Source organism: Mchenga conophoros, linkage group LG12 (assembly GCF_057382185.1).
Source record: "Mchenga conophoros isolate Kocher_MC1m ecotype Shallow Benthic linkage group LG12, M_conophoros_male_GT1.1, whole genome shotgun sequence".
Lineage (NCBI taxonomy): Eukaryota > Metazoa > Chordata > Actinopteri > Cichliformes > Cichlidae > Mchenga > Mchenga conophoros.
The window spans coordinates 34,772,673-34,800,604 of NC_140537.1; the positions used below are offsets into that span (position 1 = coordinate 34,772,673).

The window sequence follows — 27,932 nt, forward strand, 5'->3', positions numbered from 1 at the left end:
CAGCAGGGACAATTTCCTGTTATTAACTGCTCTAAATTTGCAGAGCAAAGAAAATATTTGCATACCCATAAACCTCTATTTAATTCACAACAGAACACAGAAAGCATATCATAAATATATCATTTTACACAGCATTAAAACTTTGGCACAATTGGGTTTGTAGTGTGTTCAGTCTTCTAAAGTCAAACATGTTAACATGTTTCGGTTTAGTTTACTAAAGAATAAAATAACCCTCCATGTGTTTGAAGAGTGAAGCATTTAACCTGCATTCTCTCTAATGGCCAGCAGGGGGAGACTTTTCTAGTTGCACAGACTAGTCAGATTCTTTATGAATAAAGACCCCTGCTGCTCACTTGACCTATGACCCTAGCAAACGCTTTCCTGATGAGTTTGTGGTATCAATCGTTAGTTTTACATCTTTTAAAATTGTATAACTTAAACTGCCACACAGACTCAAAAACCATAAAGCATCAATCTCATTAGTTTGTTCCATCTCATCTCAAACCAGCAAGATGGTGACAGCAAAAAAGTTCACTCTGAGGCTTTAAAACCTCATTAACAAAAACATGAATGTGGTCACACATAGCTTCCTGCAGAAGTCCTGCAGAACCACGCTGGCTCAAAGAAACGTGACAGAGACTGAAGTTACAGGAGCACCAGCCAGTGGCGTCCTAACATTGTTGAACTAGCAGGAAACTGCTGTTGTACTTCAATGAAATAAGAATAATTTGTTTAATCAACTAACATCTGTAGTGCCAACTAGTGGCTATGTCCATCTTTCATGTACAGGCTATGATTTGAGCTCTACTAGCATCACAATTCAACTCCACGGGAACACAAACAAGAGTGATTCTTGATTGTCCATCTGAGGTCTAAGTGATCAACCCAACCTCTAAAAACTAGGGCCAGCATAGTGAAGAGTTGGTTTTATTGCTTATGCTGACTTAGACCACAGAGGGTTAACATTAATGTGTTAAATCTACTCTTTAGCCCGCCTAGAAATGTAAATACACACCACACAAACACCTCAGCAGCTGTTACAGGTCTGTTTGTTAGTAATATGTAGTGAAAACACAATACAAATTAATAAATGATGAATAATGTGAGATGCTGTCATCTTTTAATGGTAGAAATATGCTGTTTTTCTTGTTTTCATTTCAGTAAAAATAACAGCTGCTTAAGATTTAACGGCTCCAGTGATGCAGACATATCAGAGCACAAGTAATAAGTGAATGCAGACAATGACGTCACCACTACAGCGGGGATCCAAAGACCCCAATTTAATCAAGCATCCACTCAATTAAACCTGGACCGATCCACGGAGGCCCAACCCAGAACTCAGAGGCTCACGGTTCCCTCGGAGGGTGTTTTGGATGTAAAACACTCTAAAGTCATTCTGCTGCGTGTGTGCTTTTACTTTTAGATTCACTTTGATCGTGACCTGAACATGTAAAAGCATCTGATTCGCTGGCTGCAGCTTCTATATCTGAAAACCCGCTTGTTTCTTCGGCTTTCTGTGAAATTACACTAAAGTATTTCTGCTTCAGATTGCTGATTGGACAAAAGAAGCCATGTGTAATCTTTATTATGACAGCTATTCTAACAATGAAACAATGACTCAAACAGCTGGGGTAATGGGGTAATCTACAGATTAATCTGTAGTTACAGTAATCATGGCCACATTTAGAACTGCAGTGGAGCTTCCTAAACATGATACAACTAACTAAATGGATTTATATCTGTCTGTTAAATTAGATCAGAACCAAAAACAAAATCTTAACTTCGCTCCTTTGTTGGGTGACTTTGTTGACCCATCAATGAATCATGTTGCTGCAGTAACAGGCCACTACTTCCTGTAACAACCAGTGAAACTGTAAATCACACGATTGATTCAATGTATGCCCGCACATGTGGAAAAACCCCTAGAAGTACAAGCGACCGATGCAGAAAGCATCGTTCTGTAAAAAACAAACAGAACGACCACTCTCAGTATGAAACATGCAGATATTTCATAGCATTTGTGAGGTTTGACTCAGCGACACCTGCACAGGAGGGTTTCAGTATCAAAGAGAATCAGAGGGAGGGAGGGGTGATAACCACAGGGCTGAAAGCTTCAATAACAACATGAAAAAGCAAGTCATCCTGTAACTGTACTCTCCTGCCAAGCAGCACCGCAGCATCATATTAGATTTCCCTGTATTGTTATGTTTGTTATGAGGCTGTATTAACACTGTAAGCTGCAGCCAATCAACAGCTTTATACTAATAATCCGTTTACAAGGCTTAAAAATACAGGATTAGAGCGTTTATGGCACATTGCATCACCTGGGTGACTCACCAAGTTGAATGTAAGCTTATTTAACGCAAATTTAAACATGTTTTATGGGCATAAAAGTAGATAAAGCTTTGAAATACGTGGAGATACAGGAGAAACATCATAAATCTCTATTTTAACGGTAAGAAAATGTTTCTTTAAGAGCACAAGTGTTGTGTTATTCCTCCAGAATCGCCACCCTGAAGCCTGAAAACCTGTTTGGATCCGCCCGATCACCCTCCTTCATGACAACACAGCAAACCGCATCAGCTAACGGACCTCTCCTTGCCTCCTCACCCTCCTCCTCACCCTCCTCACCTCCACCAGCGGCAGGTCAGGGTCCAGGTGGGTGAAGCTGTGCAGGACCACCGGGCTGCGGTCTTCGACCACCTCTAGCCTCACGCCGTCCCAAATGTTCCGCACCCTCCACGAAGAGTCAAACATCTCGAGCAGCTGGCCCGGCTTGACGCTACGCGCCTCGGCTTGCATCCCCGGGAAATAGACCATGGATGCCCGCAGAGTTCAGTCACACCCCCGCGCTGACATTTCTAATGTTTTTTAGGAGTCCCACAGACACACACTGCCGCTGCCGCCTGAGACTAACGCTTCTGTGTGATCATCGCCTCTCTCAGTACAGTTTATCACGGCCCTGACTCACACCGGGGCTTTTCTAAACCCCGCCCCCACCAACCGGTGCCTTCAGGGCTGTCGGATAAACCAAACGCACAGGATGGCTTTAGCGAAAATTACGTTACAAGTTTTGTCTTGTATTTAATCCCGCGCATTAAACTTAAAAAAAAAAAAAGAAGTTAAAACTTTAATTACATTAACGTGAATACAACTTTGCAAAATTTCTGTTAAACATCTAACACGTACTTTTCATGGAAAAGGAACAAACTACTTCTTTTCATTTAGTTATTTTTTATTTACATAGATGTAATGAAATGCTGTTAACCATACTTTAATGTTTATAACGGTCGTCACCATATCAGACTTTTACTTTGTGCTAAAACAAAACAAAAACAAACTAACACTCTACGGTTGTTGTTGTTATTTTTTAATCCAATTATAATAGTTTTTCTTTTTCTTTTTTCCAGTTAGTTTACAAAGTGAGTTTGGTCATTTCAGGTAATTTTTTCATTGTTGGAAATTTTTTTACTTAAATATTTATTAGTTTCAGCCCTAGCTTTAGTTTGTGTTTTTTTGTTGGGTTTTTATTTTTCTTAAATATTATAATCTGGAGATTCTCTATCAGGGACAAAATTTTTATTTTTATTTTTATTTAACCTTTATTTAACCAGGAATGTCCCGTTGAGATCAAAGACCTCTTTTTCAAGGGAGTCCTGACCAAAATTAGAATGAGTATTACAATAGAAACACAGTTTGTTACGGCAGTGGACTCACAGATGTGCAGACAGCCTATTATCTCAATAAGCACATTCCCCAAAGCCTCATCATTCAGATTAACAAACTAGAAGTAATGCTATTTAATCTGCATTGTAATTTTATTGTGATTAGTTTTCTAAGGTCACAAAATAATTTCATTTACTTACAAAAGTTTATATTTGCTTTTAACTTTAATTTCAAGTTTCCCACATTTTATTTTATCACACCTAAATTAAGGTAACTATAGTAACCTGGGCGACACAAGCACACTATAAAGTTGTTACGTATGAAACGGGAGTCTGCGAGACGTCCCTGAAGGCAGCACTTACTCCCCCGCTCTTACTCATGTCTCTGGGAAATGATGGCGCTGTTTGTGCCTTCACTGTGGCAGGAGGACTGTGTGGGAAAAGAAAACAGTGGAGTCTGCTGGAGTTACACTTTTACCGTGAGCCCAGAGCAGCTCAGCAAACACGCTTCCCCCACCTGATCCTCCACTGTTACACTGAAGCACAGCTTAAAGGTGGCGTAGAGTTTAAACCAGTACATGCTCCTCTAACACCTTTCGAAAGGGCAACTTTCTGCTTTTCACTTAGTTTTCCAAAGATTGATTATGCATTAATATAAAAAACTAATTACCTGTGAGTGTGTTAACTCGTTATAAAAGTCTAAGTCACACTTCAGCAGTTTTACTGAGATTATAGCTCTATAAAGACATCATTTAAATATAATTATTTAGGGTTTTGGGGGTTTTTTTGGTCTTTTTTAGGTGACTGATTTGAGTTTTAAACATATTTGTGGAAAGATGATAAATAAGTATGTATTTAAATGGGGAAAAAGTCTAATTTTGTGTATCTAAAATCTGCATTTTTCAACTTACATTTTAGCGTTTAAGACATTTTTATTCCATTTTATTTTGATTAATCAAATGTACTGAGCTTTTACTTTACACAAGTACTATATTATATTATTTTTATTTAGATCTTCACTTACTTTGCTTTTTAAATTTTACTTATTAGATTTTTTTCCATTTTTGTAAATTTTACCCAACTGATCTATTTGGCTTTGTCACTGTACTTTTTCTAGTCTGTTTAAGCTGTTTTGTCATAAGCTGCTGTAATTCTTTGCCAACTTTTAGAATAAACACATCCTGTCTGATCTTACTATACTTAGAAAATACAACAGGGAAAATCAGCAGGTCCTCAGCTGAAAAGATAGAAAAGAATAATTTTTCCAAAATAAATGAGCTAAATTACAGATTAATATCGAAATAGCTCACTGACCAAACTTTTCAGCTGCAAACAATTAGGAGCAAATGAAACAAAATCCTCAATGGAACCACCTCAACACAAAGATCTCAATGTTATACAATGTTATCCTGCACACACCTTGTCAAAGCACTGCTGCTCACCATGAAAACAAACAACCTGACTTTAACAGTCAGAAAGCACCTGAAAGCACCATCAGGAAGTCCCTGTTAGTAAACTGAATTAGTTTGTGTTGTGGTTCAACAAATGCATCTTGGGGGAATTTTAGGCTAAGACTTCAGAGAAAGAACCTGAAGACGTCTAACACCGCCTCCTACTGGTCAGTGTCAGGAACAAACGTCTCCAATCACACTGAGAACAAATCTTTTAAATTCACCGCAGCCTGCTTTAAACAGCAGAACAAAACCATTACCTAACTGTTACATTATTAAACCTTAATTTTCATTCACATGTTTTTCTTTTTGGATTTTTTTGAAACAACCCACTGCTTTTCCACGCCAAGGCTCTGACAGGTGTGAAAGCATTTTAGAACATTTAAGGAAAACATCTGCCGCACCAGCTGAAGCTGAATGCAACCACAAGCACGTCCGACCTCGCCGACCTGTCCTCGCCAAGCGGCTGCGCATCATAACTCAGAAATCTGCAGCTGCCCGACATGAAGAAGACGAGTGAGGGAGCAACACGGCTTTCTAAAGGTTTATACAGATTTAAGTTTCCAATAAATCAAGACAGCCATGGTTCACTGTGGAAGATTACAGTCTAGTGATTAGAAGTGGGAAAGGAGATATTTCCAGACATATTTCCATTATTGTCACCACACCAATGAGCCAGGTCCTGTAAAAGCAGGTTTCCTGATATAACATGTTTTAAGTGTTTGAAGAAAGGTTTTGGTTTCATTTCACTTCATTTCTTGTACCTCTTGGGCAAAACAGTGGTTAACTTTGTCCCCTCACAGCATGAAAGTCCTGGGTTTGAATCCTCGGGACAGCTGGGGCTTTCTGTGTGGAGTTCTGCAGGTTTTCTCTCTGCTTCCCCTCACAGTCTGAAGACATGCATTGGGGTTATGATTACTGGTGATTCGAAATGGCTGTGTGTTTCTGTGTGTTAGTCCTTCGACAGACTGGAAGAAAGAGGATGCATGGATGGACTTCATTCCTTTATAACTGGACAAATCACTTACAAGTATCCTTGATTGCAAATAATAATCAATAATCAAACCATATGAGTCCATATGAGGCTCTGTGACCTCATAAAAAGCTCTGCATGCTGCATCTGATCGTGCAGGCTATATGATAAAATGTGGCTGTTGCTGTTTCACTTATCACAAATCTCCAAGATGTTTATTTGAAAGCTTTTTATTAAAGTTTTTGTCTAAAAAAGATAGAAATTTCCAATTATTTAAATGTTTAAATATCCACACTTTCCATATTGTTTTAAAGATTTTAGTACCAATTTATTCCCAGATCCTCGGTGGCCTGTCCAGTGCTTTTCTGCCAGGCTGCAACAGAAACACGAGGCTTTATTTATTATCATTAATCAGAATCAGAGAGACTTTATTTATCCCCAAGGGGCAATTAAGATACAACAGAGCAGCAAAAACTATACTGCAAACACAGCCTGAAAAACATCCTAAAGTCTGTTGAACACAAAGCCTGACCCGGATGGTAGATCGGTTTGAAAGATAGCGTCGAGCAAGACGTGACTATTCCCCGTTTCATCTGCACAGAGCACAGAGCAGCAGAAAGAGTGAAAGTCACAGAATAACAAGCACTGGTACTAATATCTGCCCTACAAAATAACCCACATGGGCTGAATCCCAGAAATCTGACAGAGCCTGGAGGGCCGGCCAACTCTGAGTCTGCTGCGATTTAACTGAAGCTCTTTTTCCATCTGCTGGAAATCAACACCAGAGGATGTTGTTGTGCTGCTGCTGCGGGCCTGGCTGATGTTTTACGGCTCCCCGAGGACGGTGACGCTAACAGCCTGCATTACGTTCTTATTTTCTCACACAGAAACACTCGTGCTTTTACTGAGAGACTGCACCCCCTGACCTACAGAAGAAGTTTCACAGAAGTATGTGAGGAGGGCAGATCCAAACGTCACTAACCAAAGACAGATTCCCATCACGACGAGGGTAAAATTAAAATTAGGGCAGTGACATCAGCGGCTTATTTTAGTCCTGCTGACACTGAGCAGTGCAGAAAGTTCTTTATTCCTCCTGTCAGGAGGCCATTTAGCAAGGCATTAAAGCTGGGTGGTTATCCTGGGTTGCTGCCAGGCTCTCAATGTTTCCTGCAGTGCTTCACGAACAATAAACCTGAAACAAATAAAAGCCAAAGGGAGAGCCAGACATAGACTGGATATCGAGTTATGTAACAAGAGGAAAATAACAAGCCCATAAATCACGATAAACTGATTAATACAAGAAAAAAATAAAGATTCATGTTCAAAACCCTCCTCCTAATGAAATCAGCTAAATCTGTAAAATTCAACTTCAGTGACACAAACACCAGCGTTCACAGCTGTTGATTCATGGTCTGCAGAACTGCACAGAGCACAGGTTTTCTTCTACCTCAGATAAAGGCTCAGAGCTGAGGACAGACAGAAGCCTAAAGAACACATTCAACCAATCTTGGCACAGTTTAATCGCACCTGTGAGCTGCCTTCTATTATAAATAACAATAAAACCAGTAAAATCTTTTCTTATTTCTGTAATCTGAAGGCCCGAGTGAGTGTGAGTCATACAGAGAAAAGGTCTGGCTTCCTGTACTTCCTGTCGTCTGAGGTTGACAGCTTCTAAGCAGCACAGACAGCTGAGGTCAGGCGTCTGTGCTGCTTCATGTCTCTGTGAAGCCAGCACACTGTAATGACAGCTAATGGGAGCAGATTATAGAAAGCGAGGCCTTTATTCTTTCATTTCACATGTAGCGATTGGTTCTTGGTGCAGACATGTCGTGCTGTGAAGTCAGATTAACTCAAGAGCCGACCTGAGCGCTCCCACTGTTGCAGCAATATTATGTGGCTGTTGGACATATTTCATTTTAAACATGCAGGATGCGTATCTGTACCACATCTTTAAGATATTTGGAGCATATTTTAAGTAAGACCTTTTTAAAATCACTCACAGGCTTAAACGGGTTGATATTAATCTTGGTCAGTGTGCTAGTGATCCCTGTGAGTCCAAAGCTTGAAGCCTAAACAGTTTTTTCTACTCTTGACTCTGTGTGATGTCACTAAGAGTCAAAGATCCCCTAATATGGTTATCCCAGGCACAGAAGCCCCACCCAGCCAATCAGAAGACAGGGACCTTAAAAGAGACAGGAGATTGCCTGTACAAAGGCCGAGTATAAGATAAACAGGGATTATTTTAAACTGCGAATCATGCAAAGCTCATGTGGAAAGGTCAGAGCAAAAACATGGAGTTGTAAAGAACCATAACAGGTCCCTTTAACAACAGCATCACAAACTACACTTAAAAACTTAAACGTAAGACTCCAAATCCTTCACACGGCCAGCAGAGGAGTGCAGCCCACACTTGGGAAAACTTAATTTAAACAAGAGCAGAATTACAGATAGAAAATTATTAAAAATGGAAAGAGCATCTGACTGGTAAAAAGCAAAACAAATAAACAAACAAAAAGCTCTCACACTTTAAAACCTCTCCACTCCAGGTCATATCTGTTAATCAGAAGAATGTCAAGCGTGCCACTGTGATGTGTCACATGCATCACTTCAAAACAACTCAAGTTTCTACTGAATTATTTGCATAGTTTAAACAGCCGAACAGTGAGCTGTTTGGCTGTTTTTTACTCTCTACTTCCAAGTGAGCAGATACCAATCCTGCTTGTTTTTACATTCACCAACAGAGTTTAAAGAAATTGCAGCGAGCACACCCAGATCATTGGCACAGATCATTAATTCAGGTTTATGACTCATAAATATGACTATCACTCATAATGCATCACTAATATAAAAAGGGTGTTCAAAACAAGTCGTGGTATTAAACTGTATTAGCATTAACGGCAAAGTGTAGCAAAGGTTAAACAGTAAAATAAACACAGGTAACTAATGCTGAGTCAGTGCTATTTATACCGGGGGGCTAAACTGGGGAGCACTCAACCAGAGTTTAATTTAAACTGGGACTTATTTTGAAAAAAAAAAATTCCAGTGCTTTCCCTGGAACTATAAACCAGTATCCGTCTAAACGTGTCTTCCGCTTCACTACAACTTCCTTCGCTGTTAGAGGGTGGCATTATTTTACCTGCAAGGAGCCAATGTGGCCAGTCCTTCAGTTCAAGCCCAACACTGAACTACAAACTCAGCCTCTTTACACTTAAGAGTGAAGGCAAACATTAAGAGCTCCAACCTGTCTTTCTTTTCTTCCGACTGTCCTGTAATAATCCTCGCCATCCCAGGTCCCGGCCAGCAGTCCACAGATCCACCGGCTCCAGCACCACATCACGGCTTTGCTGACAACCAGTCCCAAAAAACATGAGGATCCTGGAGGAGCAGAACCTCAGTGAAGGCGACTCCAGGGCTCCCACTCCCCTCTTCACAGATTGGCCGAGCCCCAACCGCCAACGCTCAGCTCATGCATGTTTACTTTAACAGCTGTGTCAACAACACGAGGAACAACACTAGAAAAAAATTAACCTATGCCAGGAAAAAAGGAAAAGGCTTTCTAGAAGAGGCTCACATCTGTCCGTGTATGTCAAAGGTGGAGAGAGACCGCTTGGTAATGACCTCCACAACAACAACAACACCGTGAGGCTACGACGCTCAAATGTCCTGCTGTTACCGCTCTCAAGAGAAAATGAAACCTCAACATGATGCAATAAAATTCGAAGAAATTTCCTGCTTAACTGAAGGAGGGGATTATCTCCAGGTAGTTTACGTGTTTAACAACGTCATCTGAAGCTATGTGAGCGTTAGGCAACCTGTAGGGACGAATGAAAACAGACTAACAGGAACCGTCTTAAGAAATTCAAACACCTCTAACTGAAAACAACTTACTGAACCTGTTCCTCTGACACCTCAGGGCACTTGTTGTCATCACCTTGATCCAGAGGAAGAGGTGTTTGTTTTTTTAATTAGTGTTGTTTGACTCAGTTTGCAGATACACATATTTAATGCTGCAAAAAAATATAGAAGGCCTGCACTTTTTTTTTTTCTCAGAGGCGAGTCCAAAAAGTAAAGAAACAAAAATCCAAATAAAGCACAAGAACTCAGGGAACAAATAAAAAAGTCTGATTTCTGGACTACCTTCCTGGTTAAATCAAGATAAAAAACAATAAATTAATAAATGGGAGACAAGCATTTACTGGTCAATAAGTGAAGGGAACACTCAGCCATTACAGTAAAAAACAAAGCTAAACTTCAGTGCTATCAATCTCTCCAGTTGGTAAGCAGAACCCACTGTGAGCCCATTTCAGCTGCTTTGGTGCAGATGGTCATGACAACAGGTCCACTGGACAGGCAACAACATGACAAACCCCACAAAGGGAATGTTTTAGCAGCTGGTGGCTACAGCCCATTCCTCTCCTTATCCCTCCTGACTGTTTTTCATCTAAATGTCCCTATCACTGCAGTCATCATGCGATAGTATCTGCAGATAATTCAGGTTTCACAGGTTACTACTTCAAGATGGAGATGTGAGGAGAGCTGGACAGGCTCGCTGGTTCATGTTTCTGACCAAAATGTCAGATTCAGACTCCACGAAGGGGAACACGGGTCCCGGCGTCCTTTAGCAGGACCTGTGCTCGCAGCTCAGCCCCACGCAGCTTGATCGGCATTCGGCAGACAACACCACAACTGGCAGCTTTGCTTCTGGTACCCTGATGTCTGATAACATTCACCAGAGCGCCTCCAGACTCTTTCACACCTGTCATGTGTGCTCAGTGTGAACCTCCTCTCTGAAACTGAATATTTTTAAAGTAAAAAAAAAAAAAAGCATTTAACTTACAGCACTAAATAAAGAGAAGATTACATTTTTTCTTATGAAATAAACAATAATTTGTTAAAGAATGTCTCTGGAGCTGATTTAATGATCCATTAACAAACAAGAACAGATAAACTAGTAACTGTAACAGCAGATTATTTATTATTTTGTTGGGTGATTATTTTATATTGTGTGTCCTGTGCACACAAAATACATTTTTTGGCAACATATATTGTTTTTTAATGAAACCCTGCCTGGATATGTGCTCTTTATTCTACGCATTTTTTATGACTAACCGGTAAAGACATCTTACAGTGCAGCATTACAGGGTTTTATGGGATCGTAGTCACACAGTTTTCATGGACTTGGAACTGTCAAAGTGCACAGAGCTGGTTGAAAGAACTACAGAGCACATTTACCGCATGGCTGATTAAACAAACATAAACAGCGTGTTCTCTGTACAGATGATGAAAGCTTGTTTAACTGCTTGAGCAACAGAAGTAATTTTGGTATATCTAATCTTGTAGTTCAAAACAGAAAAGAAAAACAAGAAAATAACTTATAAATCACAGATTAATTAGACCTAATTTCTCAAGAATTCAATAATAGGTTTTGTTTGTCCCTCCGGAGCCTCTTCTCTTTTTACTGCAGCAAGAATAAAAAACAAACAAACACAGGAGAGTTTCCCAGTAACAGACACATACAAGAAGAAGCTTCTGAGAGCTTGCCAGATTGCGCTGCCTCTAACAGCCTTTAGATGTATCCCCTGCTATTATTTCAGCCAGTCGAGCCATTCAGGTGCTCCTCCAAGCTCCTGGCATTTAAAAATGCTCTCTCATGCCAACTGCAGCCACCTGGGGACGGCAGCTCTGCTCTGAGGCATCCTGACAACCGTCGCACAGGCTGAGAATAAAATAAACCAGCCTGTGTTTGTTTTGGAAATTGTATTGTCAGAAAAATTATTCTGCTTTTTTTTTTTTTTTTTTTAAAGATGACTGATCATCAAACCGAGTGTCGTCTTTAAATTCGACTCCCTTCACTTTAATGCCATGTTTGTTGTTTTGGTTTTTCTTTTGATGTGACACATTTCTGTCAGCCCAAGATGTTTTTCAAGGCTTTAACCTGCACAAATAAAGGCCGTGTCTTTTTCTGGTCTTTCTGAGAGCCGTCACAATATCAAACACATTTGGCAACCACACAAAGTTTCAGTGGTAAGTTTAAGTCAAGCAGTTTGAATGAAACTGTCCAAACTGCACAAAGTGACCTTGTAACAACTTCTCCACGATGACAACCAAATCAGATGCTAAATGGCTCTTATAGTGCTGTTCTTCTCTAAAAGCGCTCTATACTACAAGCATTATTCACCCATTCAAACACAGATTTAGGATCACACTCCTGTGATCGAGTGGAAACCTCAAGGGAGATCTTCTAGTATCCACTAGAACAGGGGTGGGCAACTCCAGGCCTGGAGGGCCGGTGTCCTGCAGGTTTTAGACGTGTCCTTGATTCAACACAGCTGATTCAAATGGTTAAATGACCTCCTCAACATGTCCTGAAGTCCTCCAGAGGCTTGGTAACGAACTAATCATGTGATTCAGGTGTGTTGACCCAGGGTAATACCTAAAACCTGCAGGACAGCAGCCCTCGAGGCCTGGAGTTGCCCACCCCTGCACTAGAAGCAGGCTTGAAAGGTGATTCAATCCCATAGACTCCAATGTCCAAGTCCAACTTTGCAGCAGCAGTAACCATATTCACACCACAGTGCACAATCCTGTTGTGGTCCCTAAAGCTATGTTCAGCCATCATGACAGCCTGTGATGATTTGGTTATAACTCACCCATCTGGATTTGGCAAAAGCTTTGACTGAAAAGTGTGCAGAGACAAGTAGCTGCACTCAATCACGGCCTTCTAGGTCTCAGTTCTGCTAATTCAAGTCAATGAACTGGACCTTTCAAGTCTTTCTGTGATGCTGGTGACTTTTATATCATTTTAATGCAACTGAATGACAAATATTACACAGGACCTGAAATTAATTTCCCCAAATTTAGGGAAATTGCGCCATATTGCTTTTTACCAGGGGGAAGAGGGTACCAGTCTGAAGAGGCTACTCATTGTGAGCTTAATTGCATGTCTTATACAGTCACCCATTGTTCTTCTCCAACTACAGCATGGCTGTATTCTCTGCTCTGTCCATCTTTATCATCGTAGGTCTTTTCTCTCGTCCACTGTCAGCTCAATATTTTACAAATACAGCAGCTAAACTAACATCAGGGTCGGCCTGAAGATTCACCTTGTCAACATTAACCTCTCCTGGGACTGCTGTTTTTTTCCTGAGTGCACTTCTTGTCAGTTGACATACATTACAAGACTTTAAGATCCTTTTGGCTTCTCTTGTATTCACAAGGGCCCATCACAGAGTTTTTACACCTGATGCCCTTCCTACTGCAACCCCAAAGGGATGTGTGTCACCTCCTGGGATCAAACTGTTAGGCAAACATGTAAGCCACTACACATTTACATAGTTTAAGTGCCTCTGAGTCTGGAGCTACAGTAAGTCTGTGCTGATTTGTGTCCATTTCATGCCTAAAGTGAGAATTTTCCACTTTTAAAAAGCCCAAAAGGTCTACAACTGGAGGCTGGAGGAGTTAGCTCCAGAATATCAAGATGGCAGACGAAGGAAAACTCAACCCTTTTTTTTATATCAAACATTTATCCTTCTTGTCAAAACTTGCACAACCAAGCAACACAACCATCAACATTTTATTCCGGGTTGTGCCTGGAAACAGGAATGTTATTTTCCGTGGTGTTCTGCTCTTTAATGAGTCCGGGGTATAAACCATCTTCCACTTGAAAGAAACCACAGCAACAGATGGAAAAGCAAAGAAAAGAAACTCCTGCTCTGCTGTGCCACTTTATTTCAGTCCAAATGTCTCCGGTGTACTCCTGCCTTTCCATATCACCTCCACCTCCACATCCACCTGCACACCTGCTTCCAATTTCCTCTTCGGGTCCTTCAGCGAGCATACCCACACTTGAGTTCCTTGCCAAATTGTCAATCATGCTATCTGAGCTGTAGATTTCCAGCCTTCTGTCTGGCCAAGTCGCCTTGTTTTTGCTTCTTCTTCTTTCTCTTTTTGGACCCATGCCTGCCTGCGTGTGCCCCTCAGGACTTCCTGTTTAATGACCCACATCAGAAATGGATGATCATTGCTGACGGCTTCATGGTTGCAGTGGGAGCTAAGAGCAAAGGACTAATAGTACACTGACTGCCTGTGAAAGAAAGTCTGGATACTGTTGTCCAACAACAAAACGCTGCACTCATCGTACTCATTAACTGCTGAAAACTGTCTAAATGTTGATTCTAAATATGGCTATAATATGGCTCAGATCCTCAGCCTTGCTTAGTGAACATTATCAACACGTCTGCAGATGCTTCCTTCAGAGTCAACTGATAGTTTGACAACTGACAACATCTGACAGTTAAACTTTTTCTTCCTGATCACTGGCTGTAAGCAACTCATCAGTGTGCTGCACATCCTTGTTTTCTAACCTGCTTCAGAAAACAAATGTTGTTTGCAGGAACAGCTGATCACAGTCTGTCAAAGTTTACAGTTTTTAACTAAAACAGAAAATATGGAAATAAACTGCATCAAACCACTCTAAGAAAGTCTGACAGTAACACATTGTTTCCCATAAAACAGGAGAATAATGCATTCTGCATTCAATATTTGCTGTTTGCCCATAAAATACTGCTACACTCTGTGAACAGCTTTGCATGCTGGGGTTAGGTTAGAATAAAGACAGCAATGCCCCACAAATACAGAAAGCTATTGTCTTTCTAGAAGAAACACTAGGGAACACAAGAGGTGGTTGTGATTTTCAAATACTGGAATAGACGTTTTATTAAGAATAACACTACCAGCCAACAGGCCAATAAAGCATGGTTTCATGGAGTGGTCATACTAAATGTTCTGTGAACGGTACACACTACAGCCACCAAACAGCTCTGAAATCTGCCTGGTAAAGCTAGCAAGGCTATTACAGCACAGTTATTCCATTAAAATTAACCTAATCCCCTCAGAATCAGCTGTTTTGTTTGTTTGGGGATATGTGTGGAATCCCAATCCAATGCAAAATGGCAACCACACAAAGTTGCAGGCTCTTTAGAAGCATCTATTAACCCTTTAAGACCTACCATAGAACCAAGTCCGCCAGAGCTTATAGTATATTTTTACATGCTGTGGAGCCATTTTTTGGAGCATTTCAAGTTGCTATACATCAATACAACCATTATAGCCCAAAATTTAATAATATGTATTCATTAAGTGCACAGTAATTACATAAATTGCAAAAAAGTGCAATAAACTACAAAAAAATTTAAAATCGTTTTTGTTTTTTTAACATATATTTCTAGTTAGAGAAATTTAAGAGGTTTATCCCTCAAAACTGTAAATACAAAAAAGTTGCACAAACTAGTTTCCCACCACAGGAAATTTATTTTAAGTGTCTTCATAGTTTTATTTTTGAGATACACCAATTTTCATATACTGCAGGAAAAACAAAAAAATATATTATAGTGCAAATTTGCAAAATAACAGCATATGCATCAAAATAAAATATTTCTAGCAGTGCAATATGAGTCCTAAGCATCCCAGAAACGACACAGAAAGTCATAAAGTCAAACATAACTTTTAAAAACACAAGTAGAGGCTCATATGGCCACGATGGTAAAAAACTACATTTCCGCAATGTACGTCACTTCCGGTTTCGGGCAGTTCATGCCGGACATGCGATAGTTCACGCTGATGGACGTAGGAAGTGTTACAAACAGCTGATCGGATCGGCAAAGCGTGTTTCTGGAATATTATGTTTTTGTTGCTGCAAGTGCTTTTTATGCAGTTTTTGCAAAGCTTTATGTGGAAGGAAACTGTGACTTAGGACAAGCTGATGGCATCAGATGTAAGTACAACTCCTCCGGTTTCATATGCAAAAAAAATTATTGCGCTAGCTTACGTGGTTGCAGTGCTACGGGATTTAAAAATAGTTACGCAAAATGGAGCGTGTCCGCTCCGACCGGCTTTAAAGGGTTAATAGGTCAAAACTCTTATTCGCCTTATAGTTTCCAGTATTATTGAGCCCACAAAATGTCCTAAATACAACAGATATCCTCTTCATATTGTAGGTTGAAAAAAGCAGCTCTGGTAAAAGCTGCAAACAAATCAATTTTGAACTTTGACCATCAATATCATGGGTTATCTAACAGTTTTAACAAGAACACTGAACAAATTTAATGCCTATGAGGTACAGTTACAAAAATGGCACTAACATTAGAGCAGCCAAAAACACCACATAGACAAATTAATTGAGCTAAAACTTAATCTTACAAAATTACGGAGCAGGATCACTGACTGCTCAGGTGTTTCGTGCATGAAAGTCCTCTCTGGCATTAACAGCACAAAAACTGTGCACCAGGAGCTTCGTGGCATGGGCTTCAATCCAAAGGTGTAACGTGTTATTTGCCCTATAGAGTAGCTCACAGTTAATACTGAATAATGTTTTGTTTGAAACCCTCACCTGTATTACACATGACATTTTTGGCTTTTATTAATACTACCTAAACCCTTTTTCAGTACAGCTGGATGATACAGTAGTAGAGAGTTGCCATCCTTAATGCGAGCAGCGATCTAGTCAGTGAAAACATCAGTGTAGCCTTAAATGAGCAATTTCATATAAACTCTGTTGAACCCTTCAACAAATTAAAGAGGAAAAGGCCCAGTACTAATTTGAGTAGGTAAAGAAAGTCTATTACAAGTCTACCACAACTACTTACAGTCATCTGAGAGCAGTGTCAGGTCCAGTGGGATCTCCGAGTATAGCATTGTTGCTTGGAATACACAGTGTTTTATCACACACATCACTTTTTAGTAGAGGTGGATGGAAACACAACTAGAGCTTCAGACAACCTTAACCTGAGGTCTAATGAGTCAAAACACCAGTATGGACATGCAGAGCCTTTATTTAATTTAGCATACCATTACATGTGTGTGCTGGTGCATTGGGTGTGACTTTCTAAGCCCCTAAAACCATTTTGTTAAAGTCATTGTAACATGTTTGTTATAAATTTCTAGTCTCCATGGCTAACCCTGAAAACACAAAGTGATTTCATTAGTTTTTCTTTCTCAAACTTGACAAAAGACCAGAGTCAATTCTCTATTTTTTTAATAATAAAAAGACTTTACAACTGCAAGTCTCCACTTTTTTTCAGCCACATCCAGCCGTAACTACACCAAAAGCCTAACAGCAGGGAGCGCAAGTGACTTTGTTTGACCCCAGAGAAGAATTCGGGCCACATGAAACACAATCCGGTGATACAGCTGAGCCACTAAGTGAGAGTTAGAGAGAGACGATCAGCTGACAGTACATATCCACCTCTCACACTGACAGCACAGCAGAGGATCACATCTAATTAAATATTTTTGTTAGAGCAGATTTCCTACAACAACATTATGAAAGAAAAACTTTCTTGTCCTTGATTAACCTTGAAAACTGCGACTACGTTGTCGTTTCCAATCACACACTGGAAACATTGAGACTTTGCAGTTTAGTTCAAACATGTTCAGTATTTCACAGGTGGAGCAGACTGCCAAACAAAGGCACAGGAGGACGGTTTGTGCAGCCAACCTACCTGCACACGAACGCACCATCACACCTAACTTCATTCAGTTTACACTTGAAACCTCAAACAGAAAGACTGGATAACTCACGGTCAAAACTATGTGGACACCCCTGTTACATTAATTCTTGATGTCTCCCCATTTTTTAAGATGTTGTCCAGGAAGATTTTAAGCCGCCTGCAGTGATACTAAAACACAAATCTATTAGTGACATTCAGCACTGATAATAAGGTGAAAATTTCTGGCCTATGATTGGTCTTCCAGTTAATCCCACAGATGCTGGATAAATGGGGTAAACAATTTCTTTGGTTCTTTGGTGCATTGGCCTCGTATTGGGAAAACGACATGTTTAAAGTTTAAAGGGCCACTGGGCTTGCAATACGCTGGAGGATAGCTTGATGTTGTGGCACAAAAACACTGATAAAGCTGGTGTGGCTTAGCTCAAACTGTGAAAAATGGCTGTCTGGAATAGTTTTTGCTTGGGCTGCCAGCTCACATTGTTTCCACAATTGTCATATTACATCCATACCTGGATGTCTAAAACTGCAGCTTCATTTTAGCCAAGAATCTATCATTTAAATAGCTGCCAAAGACTAACTGCAGGTGAAGACCCAAGAACAGAATAATTAACGACTTAATACTGAAAAAATAATAATCAAACTATTAAAACGTATTACTTAAAAAAAATCCTTCTGTTGAAGATAAAGCTCCCGCAACCCTCACACCAGTGTACGTGCAACTAAAGAGAACTCCCTGTAAACCATTTAAATCATGAGCTTCTTTCAGCCGCACATTTTATTAAGAGCAACACATTCACTACATTCACCATGGGATCATTACAGACACGACCAAACATGTCAGGATTTCAAGGGGCACACCTTTATCTGCAGGGAGATGTTTTCCTGGGTGTGCAGAGTTTTATATCAGCAGCAGCCCGACACACACACACACAGACGCACACACAGACGATGCTATGTCACAGCTCTGCAACAATGAAAAGAAAAAACTTGGCAGTAATAAACACATAAGCATCCGTCCCCATGCAAACAGATTCATGTGAAGAAACAGCCTGAAACCATGTTTTCAGAGTGTGACAGACTCTGAAATACAGCCAGAAGCAAAACCTGAAGGCAAACTGACAGATCAGGTGAAAAGGTAAGGGAAACATGCAGGTCAACAGGTGAACATACGCAACCTGCAAACCTGGGCTCAGCACATTTTGACAGAACCTTTAGTAAAGGGGTGCAGACAAACCCCAGGGTTTTTATATACGTATATATTCCAGTTAGGTAATACTTCGTTTTTTCTCTTTGCCCACTTGCTAATTTGTTTCCTTTTTAATTGCTTTTCACCGTCCCTTTCACTCAGCCACTAGAAACCTTTCAGTTATATTTAGGCACAATTCATTTTTGGCTTAAGATATTCATCTTCACACAACACTAGTTGTGTTGATATATTATAACCAGGAAGGTACTGGCCCTTCTCATTAATGCTAAACCGGACCTCCTGCATAACTGAGACAGACCAGCAGCTTTGATGGAATAAAAATAACCTGTCCCAACAAACAGAACCAAAAAAGTCACTCCAATTACATTAACCCAATAATGGCAGCAAAAATGTTCTCAATTTGACTGCTTGTAAGTCACAGGACTTGTCCAAAAGCTCTAAGTGGCTGTAACTGCTCCAACGAGTCAAACAAAACAACGAAGACATAAAAGAGCAACGCAATTAACTTCTCTGGCCAGAAAAAGAAAATAAGTAAAAGCAGAGAATGGTGAGTGTTATTGTTCTGCGTCCACTAAGAGCTTCACTTGTAAACCACACACACTCAATACTGTAATCATTTACAGCCATACAAGTAAACAAATTAATAGATGTATACAGCTTAAGAAACACACCTGTGTCCATTTTAAAATAATCTACAGACGTTAATACTGCATTAAAATACACATTCAGTCTTCTTTTTACAGTAAGCATGCACGAATATATGCTACAGTATCAAATATGCAATTAGTACACAGGAACACACTCACACACACTCAAGCATTTAAAATTTAACTAGATACATATACAGTATGTATGAATGCACTTATGTTCCTCTCCACACACACGCTGCATCCACACACACACGTACACCCAGCCAGCCTGGCGCGGTATCAGAGCTCACCAGGTCGTCCAGGATGGTGACGGGGAAATCGAACATGCACATCTTGACAGGCTGAGCGAGCGCTCTGTGCAGGCTGAACAGGGATTTGGCTTCCATGCTGTGCCCTGAACGCACCGTGCAGCCAACGCTCGACTGCACGCAACCACAACAAAAACACAAATAAAACCAGAAGAAAAAATGAAAAAGGAGGAGCTCCCCAGTCTGGCTGCTCGCTTCGCAGTCCTATCACAGAGGACTGCAAAGAAATCCACCTCAAAGAAACCCCTCCACCTCCTTTTCCCCAAACACCAACAACCATCCACTCCCCTTCCTCTTCCTCTTCCTCTTCTCGCCTTTCTTCCCCTCCTTCTCCTCCTCACCAAGGAGCGTCTAACTGTCAGCAGCTGCTCTCTCGTCTTTCCGTCCGTCCTCTGGGGGTATTGCCCAACACCACTCAGCTGTTTTGCCACGACCGCAGTGCTCTCACATTCAGACAGAGGTGCTCGGACTCGCCACCGAACCAAAGCACACGTCTGCCCGGAAAAAATAAAACCTCGCCAAATGAAATAAAATGCAGCAAGTACACAGAGGGTCCTCCGAGTTGCTGTCTGACTCGCTTCTGCTTCATTATGCTGCAGCGATTTAATCAGGAGAGAAGGACCAGCTCTGTTTTGCTCCTGTAGTGCCAGACGGTCTGTGTGAGCCCATTAAAGATGAAGCAGGGTGACTGCTTCAGAGGCTGATGTATGAATCAGACTCTCTTCTCATTAATGTCGCTGGTAAATGTGAAGGCACGCATTCTGCTGAGTTACCAGCCCTTATTCTAAAACTTATTTTTCTTTTATGGGTTTGATGAGAGTCTAAAAGTCTGAAGATCTTTTCAACAGGATGTTAGCAAAGTCCTTTCTCTCTCTCTCTTTTTTTTGGGGTTGGATTTTAGTGTTAAATTTTATGTTTGATGGTCTCTTTGCTGTGCTCCTTCACTGCACGTGGGCAGCACTGACTTTTGCAGATATTTTCAACAATGCAATTTTAGCTTTATTGCTGCAGAATTTACATTAACTCACATTTAACTTGACTTACTGCAAATACAACCTGAAACTAAAAAACAGCATGTGTGCGTCAAACCTGCAACATGCAGTTGATGCCTCTAGTATAACAAAGACTTCATAGAAATTTATGGTAAAAATGACCTAAATGTTCTCTTGACCTCAGTAAACATTTTCCTGATGGGTTTATGATCTTTGGCACTAGTCTTACTGAATGCAACAATTATTATTAGACTCAAAGATAATGATACCGCAGAATGCTTTAGGGCGTGGCCACTTTGTACTTAAAAAAACATTATTGTTGTCAAATATACAAATTTATCAAACTGGATGTCAAATAAAAGGACAACAAAACAAACTAATCAAAATCTCCAAGCCCATAAACTGGAGTTCCTAAAATGGAAACATGAGGATGGCTCCAAAAAGTGTCCCCATGTCACGATCTAACTAAACATGTTTACCTGGTACAAAACATTGGTTTTGGCCTCTATGCAGAGTTTACCCCTTTCCAATGACTGTAGGGGAAAACTGGAGTCAGGGGCATGGACACTATTGACTGGGCCTCATTGTCCCTGAACTTGACCTCTCAACTACATTTGTGTTGTTGGTGCCTTTTGGAGCATTTTAATGTCTTTCTTGGACAGTATAAGCCATCCAAAAAATTGACTGAGTAGTTTTTTACTTAGCACTAATTAGCAGGTATTTGCGTCATTCTACTTTTATACCTGTAGAGTGTGTGGATGGAGTATGCTAGAATTAGCTGATAATTAAACTCTCCACCCTCTCCAAATATGCTCACTTCTGGCTTCATTAAACCAGCAAATGTTGAAGCTTTGAAGCTAAATTACTGAGCAGCACCATGAAAATGTCACCGATTATCACTTGAAACGAGGAGGTGTCAGACGACAGTCTGTGAATCAGCTCTATCTGACAGTGGAGGAGACACATGGGCCGATTATCTGCTCGTTTATTGATCCATGAGGTAATTACAAGCTTGTTATTGAAGCTGCGGGTTACAAACAAAAAGAAGTAAAAGTATTCAGTTTAAACTAGAGCGGAGCGGCTGAGATAAAACAAACCTTTTCAGGACATATTCTCAGAGTGTCTTTCATGTTTTTATTTGCTGTGTAGGTGCAGGTTTCCCCACAGCAGCAGGATTGATTCAGAGCCCACCGGGAACCATCTCGCCTCCAGCTGGACTCCGTATTGACATTCTGATATAATATCTTTGTCGTGTTTGCAGCCTGAACCTTAAGGCTTTAATGTGCTTCTGCAAAGACTCAAAATACCTCTTGTGAAAGTCGCTGTATGTAGGTCACACGGCTGTTACCCTAAATGGCTGAAATGCTGATAGAAAGGAAGCAAGTCTGCTTTGACGTGAAAAAACAGGGTTAGCGTTGTGAAGACACGTTTTGTTTCTGAAAGTCTTTCATTTTTTCTCATGCATTTTTTGTAGACAGATTATGGTATTCTGGTAGAAAAGATATGCTCAGCTGGCTTAGATCAACAGCACATTAAATGGTTTTATTCTTGTATTTCTGGTACAACTCAGACAGTAGTCTCCAAAGGTTTCACACCTCCTGCAGATGTTCCACAAGGATATTCTCCTGGTCCACTTTTATTCACCTACAAACTGCAGCCATCGAGCTACAGGCAGTTCTTTTTCTACACTTTAGAAAAAGAAATCAGGAGATGAACAACCAAACTTGGCGCACAGGTATATGTTAGGCCCCTGAAGCTTCTCATTTACATCAGAAATTATGATGTAATCATGGTGCCTAGCAGTCATAGCCAAGAGCCTAACGTATTATTTATATCAACAAAACTTCCGTCCATCCATTTTCTTCCACTTATTCTGGGTTTCTTCCAGGTCACAGGGGTGTATAAGTGCACATGGCACCAAGAAAACCCTAGACTGCGGGTCGATTTTCTAATCACTGGGAACGCCAGGCAGAGGCTCCCATTTCCGAGATCTTCAACTCCCACCTTCAGCAGAGCTTTAACAGCAGTCCGAGAGAGACTGGGGACACCGAGTCCAAATAAACCATGTTCAGCACCTCCATTGTTGAAGCTGCTGCACTGAGCTGCAGCCACAAGGTGCTCGGTGCCTTTCACCGTGCTAACGCCCAAACTAAATGGTTGACTCCGGTGGTGAATGGAACCATTAGGCAGAAAAAGGAGTCCTATCGGGCTTGGTTAACCTGTGGGACTTCAGAGGCAGCCGATAGGTCCTGACAGGCCAAGCGGAGCGCAGCTCGGGCAGTGGCTGGAGCAAAAATTCATGGGAGGAGTTTGGAGAGGCCACGGAAAAAGAATTTCAGACTGCTTCGAAGAGATTCTGGCAAACCATCAGGCGACACAGGAGGGAAAAGTGGTGCTCTACCTAAACTACACCGCACTGTGTATAGTGCAGGCAGAAAGAATACTTTACCACATCTGCTAAATGTATCACATCTCATGCATTTCAGAAAAATTCTAATCAGACATAAGTTTGTTCTAAACTCTGATAAGACTGAGTGCATGTTAAAATGATCCAGCCTATGGTTTATATTGTATGTTATATTCATAGTTACAAAAGTGAAACTGTTGACTCTTAAAGATATTTATGGTGGTGTTGTTTATATGGAAAAAAGCACTTGATTCTTTCTGTTACAGCGTACTGGTTTTATTTCAGTTCAGGGGTTTATTTCATTGAAGTATAAGTTTACATGTATCTGCAGTTATTCTTACACATGCTTATTTAAAACTGTGAACATGTATAATGTGTCTTTGTATTATTTGTCTGACTCTATATTATTGCACATCCTTTGTGCACAGGTCACTCTTGAAATAATAATCACTGGTTTTGAGGAACTTGAAGAATTATAGCAGGGTCTACCTTATAGTATAAAGCATCCTTAGGCAACTGCTGTTGTGATTTGGCACTGTATAAATAAAACTGAATTGAATTGAGTAGAAAATTTGAATTGATTTAAAAAGTGCTGAATTCAATGATCCTCAACATGGAGATTTAAAAGTACAGCAGCCAGTAAAGATGAGGAACTGCCGCTGCTTTTTAAAAACACTATTAAGAAGTAAAAGAAGTAGCAAAGAAGCTGAAGGAAAAGAGAGCGAGAGGGCCTGAAACACCACTGGGAACTGCTTTCAGATGCAGAGACCGTCCCACGGATGAATACTGTAGGAGAGCGGTTGTCATGGAAACAGGGAGGCAAAGCTGGCTCTTCATAGGGCTATATAAGATAGACCCCCTCCTCCTCCTCCTCCGTCTATAGATACACAGCCAGGACAGGAAGCCAGAGTGTAACCTGCAGCTCGGCTTCCTGCGGACTCAGACAAAGACAGGACGGGCGGTGCAGGTACACGAGAAGTCAGTTCATCCGAGACACGACTACAGGGTGCAAACCTGTTATTACGGCTAAACGCTGCTTTTAGACAAATGATTACAGATTACAGAACAACAACAACAACAACAGTACTTGTTCTGACTTCTTAACACGAGACTTTCAAGGAAAAATCAAAAGAAACATGTAAACAGGAAAATATAACCTTTATGTTTGTTTGTTTCTATTCTTTGCTCAGCAGACTGAGCAAAGAATAGAAACAAACAGAAATTACCTATTGAAAACTGGCCTGTAACCTAGTTTAAATCAAGAAGATCTTTAAGACCCTGTCAAGGACAGGGTAAATCTGGTCCTTCACACTTTTTAAACTGATCTAAATATAATTTTTTGCTCCTCACAACTTTCAACAACATTAATGGTAATAATCTGCAAATTAATAAAAATGTTTTAATCTTATCTGATTTTCTCTGAGCATAAAAAGAGGTCGTATCTATTTGATATGAGATCATTTTTGTTTTGTAAACATCAAATTTGTCATTTTGATGTTCGCATCCACAATCCAGAGGGTTAGGCTTATTGTGCTGCTGACAAGAAACAGGCTTCAGAAAGTCAATGAACTGAAAAGAGAACTACAGAACAATATGTGTCTTTGAAGCTAATTTCAAAATGATGGAGATGTAAAGACAAGTTTCACTTTTATGTGCAGGCAGTTTTATAGCTGAAGGTTTGGCTAAGATTATTTTAATGACACTAAACATTCACTTTTTTCATTTTTTTTTATTAAACCAACCCTTTCATATATTTTCTGTCATGCTATACTTATTTTTATAGAGCTATTCTAGTTTATTTAAGCTATTTCGTTTTAGGCTATATTCAATATTTTGGCTGCTGGGATAAATAAACATTGTTTTAAGTTAATGAGGAGGTTTGGGCAATGTGCTCATCCTATGAGATACATAAAGGATATAGCCATCATAACATGCTTCAGAAAAAATGATTAGGTATTTTACGCTCACTCTTTCTCTGTCAGACAGAGCTGAACTGTAAAAAAGCGATCTACATACCTACCCTCACCTATAGTCACGAGCTTTCTCCTAAGGGTGGCTGGCTTCTCCCTTAGAGACAGGGTGAGGAGTTCAGTCATTTGATAGGAGTACAGACTAGAACTGCTACTCCTCCACATCAAAAGGAGCCAGTTAAGGTGGTTCGGGCATCTGACACGATGCCTCCTGGGTGAAGTGTTCTGGACACGTTCTAGCAAGAGGAGGCCCGGGCCAGATCCAGGACATGCTAGAGAGATTTTATCTCTCAGCTGGCCTGGGATGCCTGGGTGTTTCCCCGGCAAAGCTCGAGGAGAAGGCTAGGCTGGGGAGAGAGAAGGAGAGATCTGGGCTTCTATGCTTAGATAGATGAGCAGATAAGCGTGAGAAAATGGACTGATGGATAGATGGACAGGATGGTTGGAAGTTATGGAAGGCAAAAAGAATGTGTGGCAGGTGATTTCACTTAGAAAACACAAGAACCAATCAGTAATGAGAAAAAGATGTCAGGAGGTGGAAAAGGAAAGGGGTGAATCTTATGTGTTCAACTTCCTGCACAACTATGACACTGTCATATTTAGGCTGCAAAGAACTTGTAAACATATCTTCAAGGTCAAAAATTAAAATTCATTATTTTGCTTTTACGTCAGGATTTATTTGCTTTTACAAAATGTTCCATTCCACCCCTTAACTGTCACATCAGGCTTGTGAAACAGGTGGTTGTGAGTTGGCTCCATGGTAGAACTGTGATCAAATATATTCCTTTGGTTAACTAAATGTTATAAAAGTTAATTTAACTTTTTAGGGGGTAATGGTTTAGAGCTTTATGTAAATCAAACTGTACTTGAAAAGGCATTAAATATGAGTCATTTGAATGATGTCTTCCTATGATGAAGAGAGAGAGGTGCTAAAAGGAAAGCAGAACATTAGATCAGAATGACTTTAAGGTTTTCAGGCTCATGTGCAGACCGGTGCTCTGATACATATGAAATACATGAAAGGTTTAAAAAAATATTTTGTACAGTTGTGAGACAAACATTTAAGTACTTATGTAAAAGTTGGAATCGTGCAAAGGTTTTAGCATTAAAATGTACTAAAAATACTTGAACATACTCATAATGCAGAATCATATTCATAATATTATTGGATTAGAATCATTGATTCACTCCTTGGTATATAACTTAAATCTGATTGCTGGAGACAGCTTACACTGCTCATTTAATGCTTTGCAGATTTATCTATAATATAACAGCATCATATATTGGCAGGTTTATTTCTGCAGAGTGGCATGGAGTGCAAAGTACAAAACCTGCATCCAAATTATAATGGGGTAGAAGAAGAAAGTAGTATAAGGATAGGCACCGAATGCAATGGTAATCCAACCAATCACAGCTTTGAGTTCCTTTTTTGGGAGCAATCAGGCTGAAGTAACAAATAATTCTTATTCTTAATGTCAGCAGCCTGATTACACATTGAAATAAGAGTTTAAGGTTACTGAAATACCCAGTTTGTTCTTAGTCTTTTGGAAAACACAGCAGGAAGGCGACGCCGGTTGTGCAGGACAGAACGAGGATTTCACTCATAATTGTAGGGCTGTGCGATATGACCGACATAAGACATCTATCGTCCCGATAACGATATAAATTACAAAATTTTAACATTTTCTGTAAATTCTGTGAATCTCGGGCAGCTCGACTTACGTGAAGTGTTTCCAGCTGGGCGTCGAGTAGCTGGAGTCGAGTGTTTTAACCGATGCATGAAGCTATACATTTTTAGACACAAGTTGTAACGGCCGCCGTTTTCTTTGTGAGTATTTATTACACGGCGTGCTGCGGGGAAAAACCTGTTCTAACGTTTGAGTCTAAGGTTTATTTTTAGGCACCTGACGCCTCTTTTTTGTTTCTCATCCGTAAATACTCTGCATACTTTTTCACGTGATTCAGTTTATTTTGAAAAGTCTCAACAGGATCTTGAGCTTTATTGTGAAAGGTTTATGTGGAAAATAAACAAGCGGACACGCGATGGTGTTACCGTCGTTGTTGCTAACGACAACGCATAAAAACAGGCGCTTGTCTGTCGGTAGTGTGGTTATATTAAATATAAGAGAAAGAGAGAACTTTAAGAAATGAATATAGCCACTACAGCGACCATCAAAAGTGTAAAAATAATATTGCCGTAAACAGTTTATTTTGCGACGCCACAAAACAAACGATATATCGAACAGCCCTACATAATTGTGACTTAAAGTAGATCCGTGCCAACTGTAAACTGTATGTGTGACCATGTGCACAAATAGAAAGTTGACTTTTTCTCTAAGAGTGTAGCCTTGTACACTTCAGAGCTCATCCTGCTACTTTTTTCGGCAGTCACATGATCAACAAACACCAGTGACCCAGTTCCTCTGACACATACATGCCCATGCAATAACAATCCCTCCTCTGAGTTTGACAGATGATGTGATATGCTTCATATCATGAGCTGTTTCTCTCCTTCTCCCTGCTTTACTCCTCCCATCATTCTGGTCCAAGTTCATATTAGCTTCTTCTGTCCAAAGAGGAAGGAACTGGCTTTTTAGCAGGATTTTTTGAAATGAAGCCTAAAGCCAAAATGACTAAATAAGTTCAAGGAGCCTCTATGATACTTGGATGATAAACCATGGAAGTAATTCTGTAATAATTCTCATGCACTTTAAATGTCTTCAGCTGTTTTTCATGAGCAGGACAGTTTCTGGAATCTTTCTGTTGGGCTTACTTTGTTTCTTTCAGCCTCCTTCACTTGCA

The 27,932-nt window shown here is 40.3% G+C and overlaps 1 protein-coding gene and 1 long non-coding RNA gene across 7 annotated transcripts in view; one reads left to right on the forward strand and one right to left on the reverse strand.

Moving 5' to 3' along the window:
• LOC146563116 (ral guanine nucleotide dissociation stimulator-like) overlaps window positions 1-27,932 on the reverse strand; it is a 59,299-nt gene that overhangs the window by 26,662 nt on the left and 4,705 nt on the right. For 2 of the 6 annotated variants that reach the window (XM_085295495.1, XM_085295493.1), the window contains exon 1: window positions 2,632-5,311. The exons of 1 other annotated variant lie outside the window; for it this stretch is intronic. In XM_085295495.1, the coding sequence (XP_085151621.1) occupies window positions 2,632-2,820 (189 nt within the window). In that variant the 5' untranslated portion in view covers window positions 2,821-5,311. Of the gene's footprint in view, window positions 1-2,631; window positions 5,312-9,330; window positions 9,900-19,743; window positions 20,038-27,932 lie in introns of those variants that run through there. 3 more of the 6 variants (XM_085295496.1, XM_085295497.1, XM_085295494.1) reach the window with 3 other exon arrangements.
• Window positions 2,226-3,121, forward strand: LOC146563117 (uncharacterized). The gene is made up of 2 exons (XR_014894723.1): window positions 2,226-2,347; window positions 2,504-3,121. It is a non-coding gene; the product is annotated as an uncharacterized LOC146563117 (long non-coding RNA).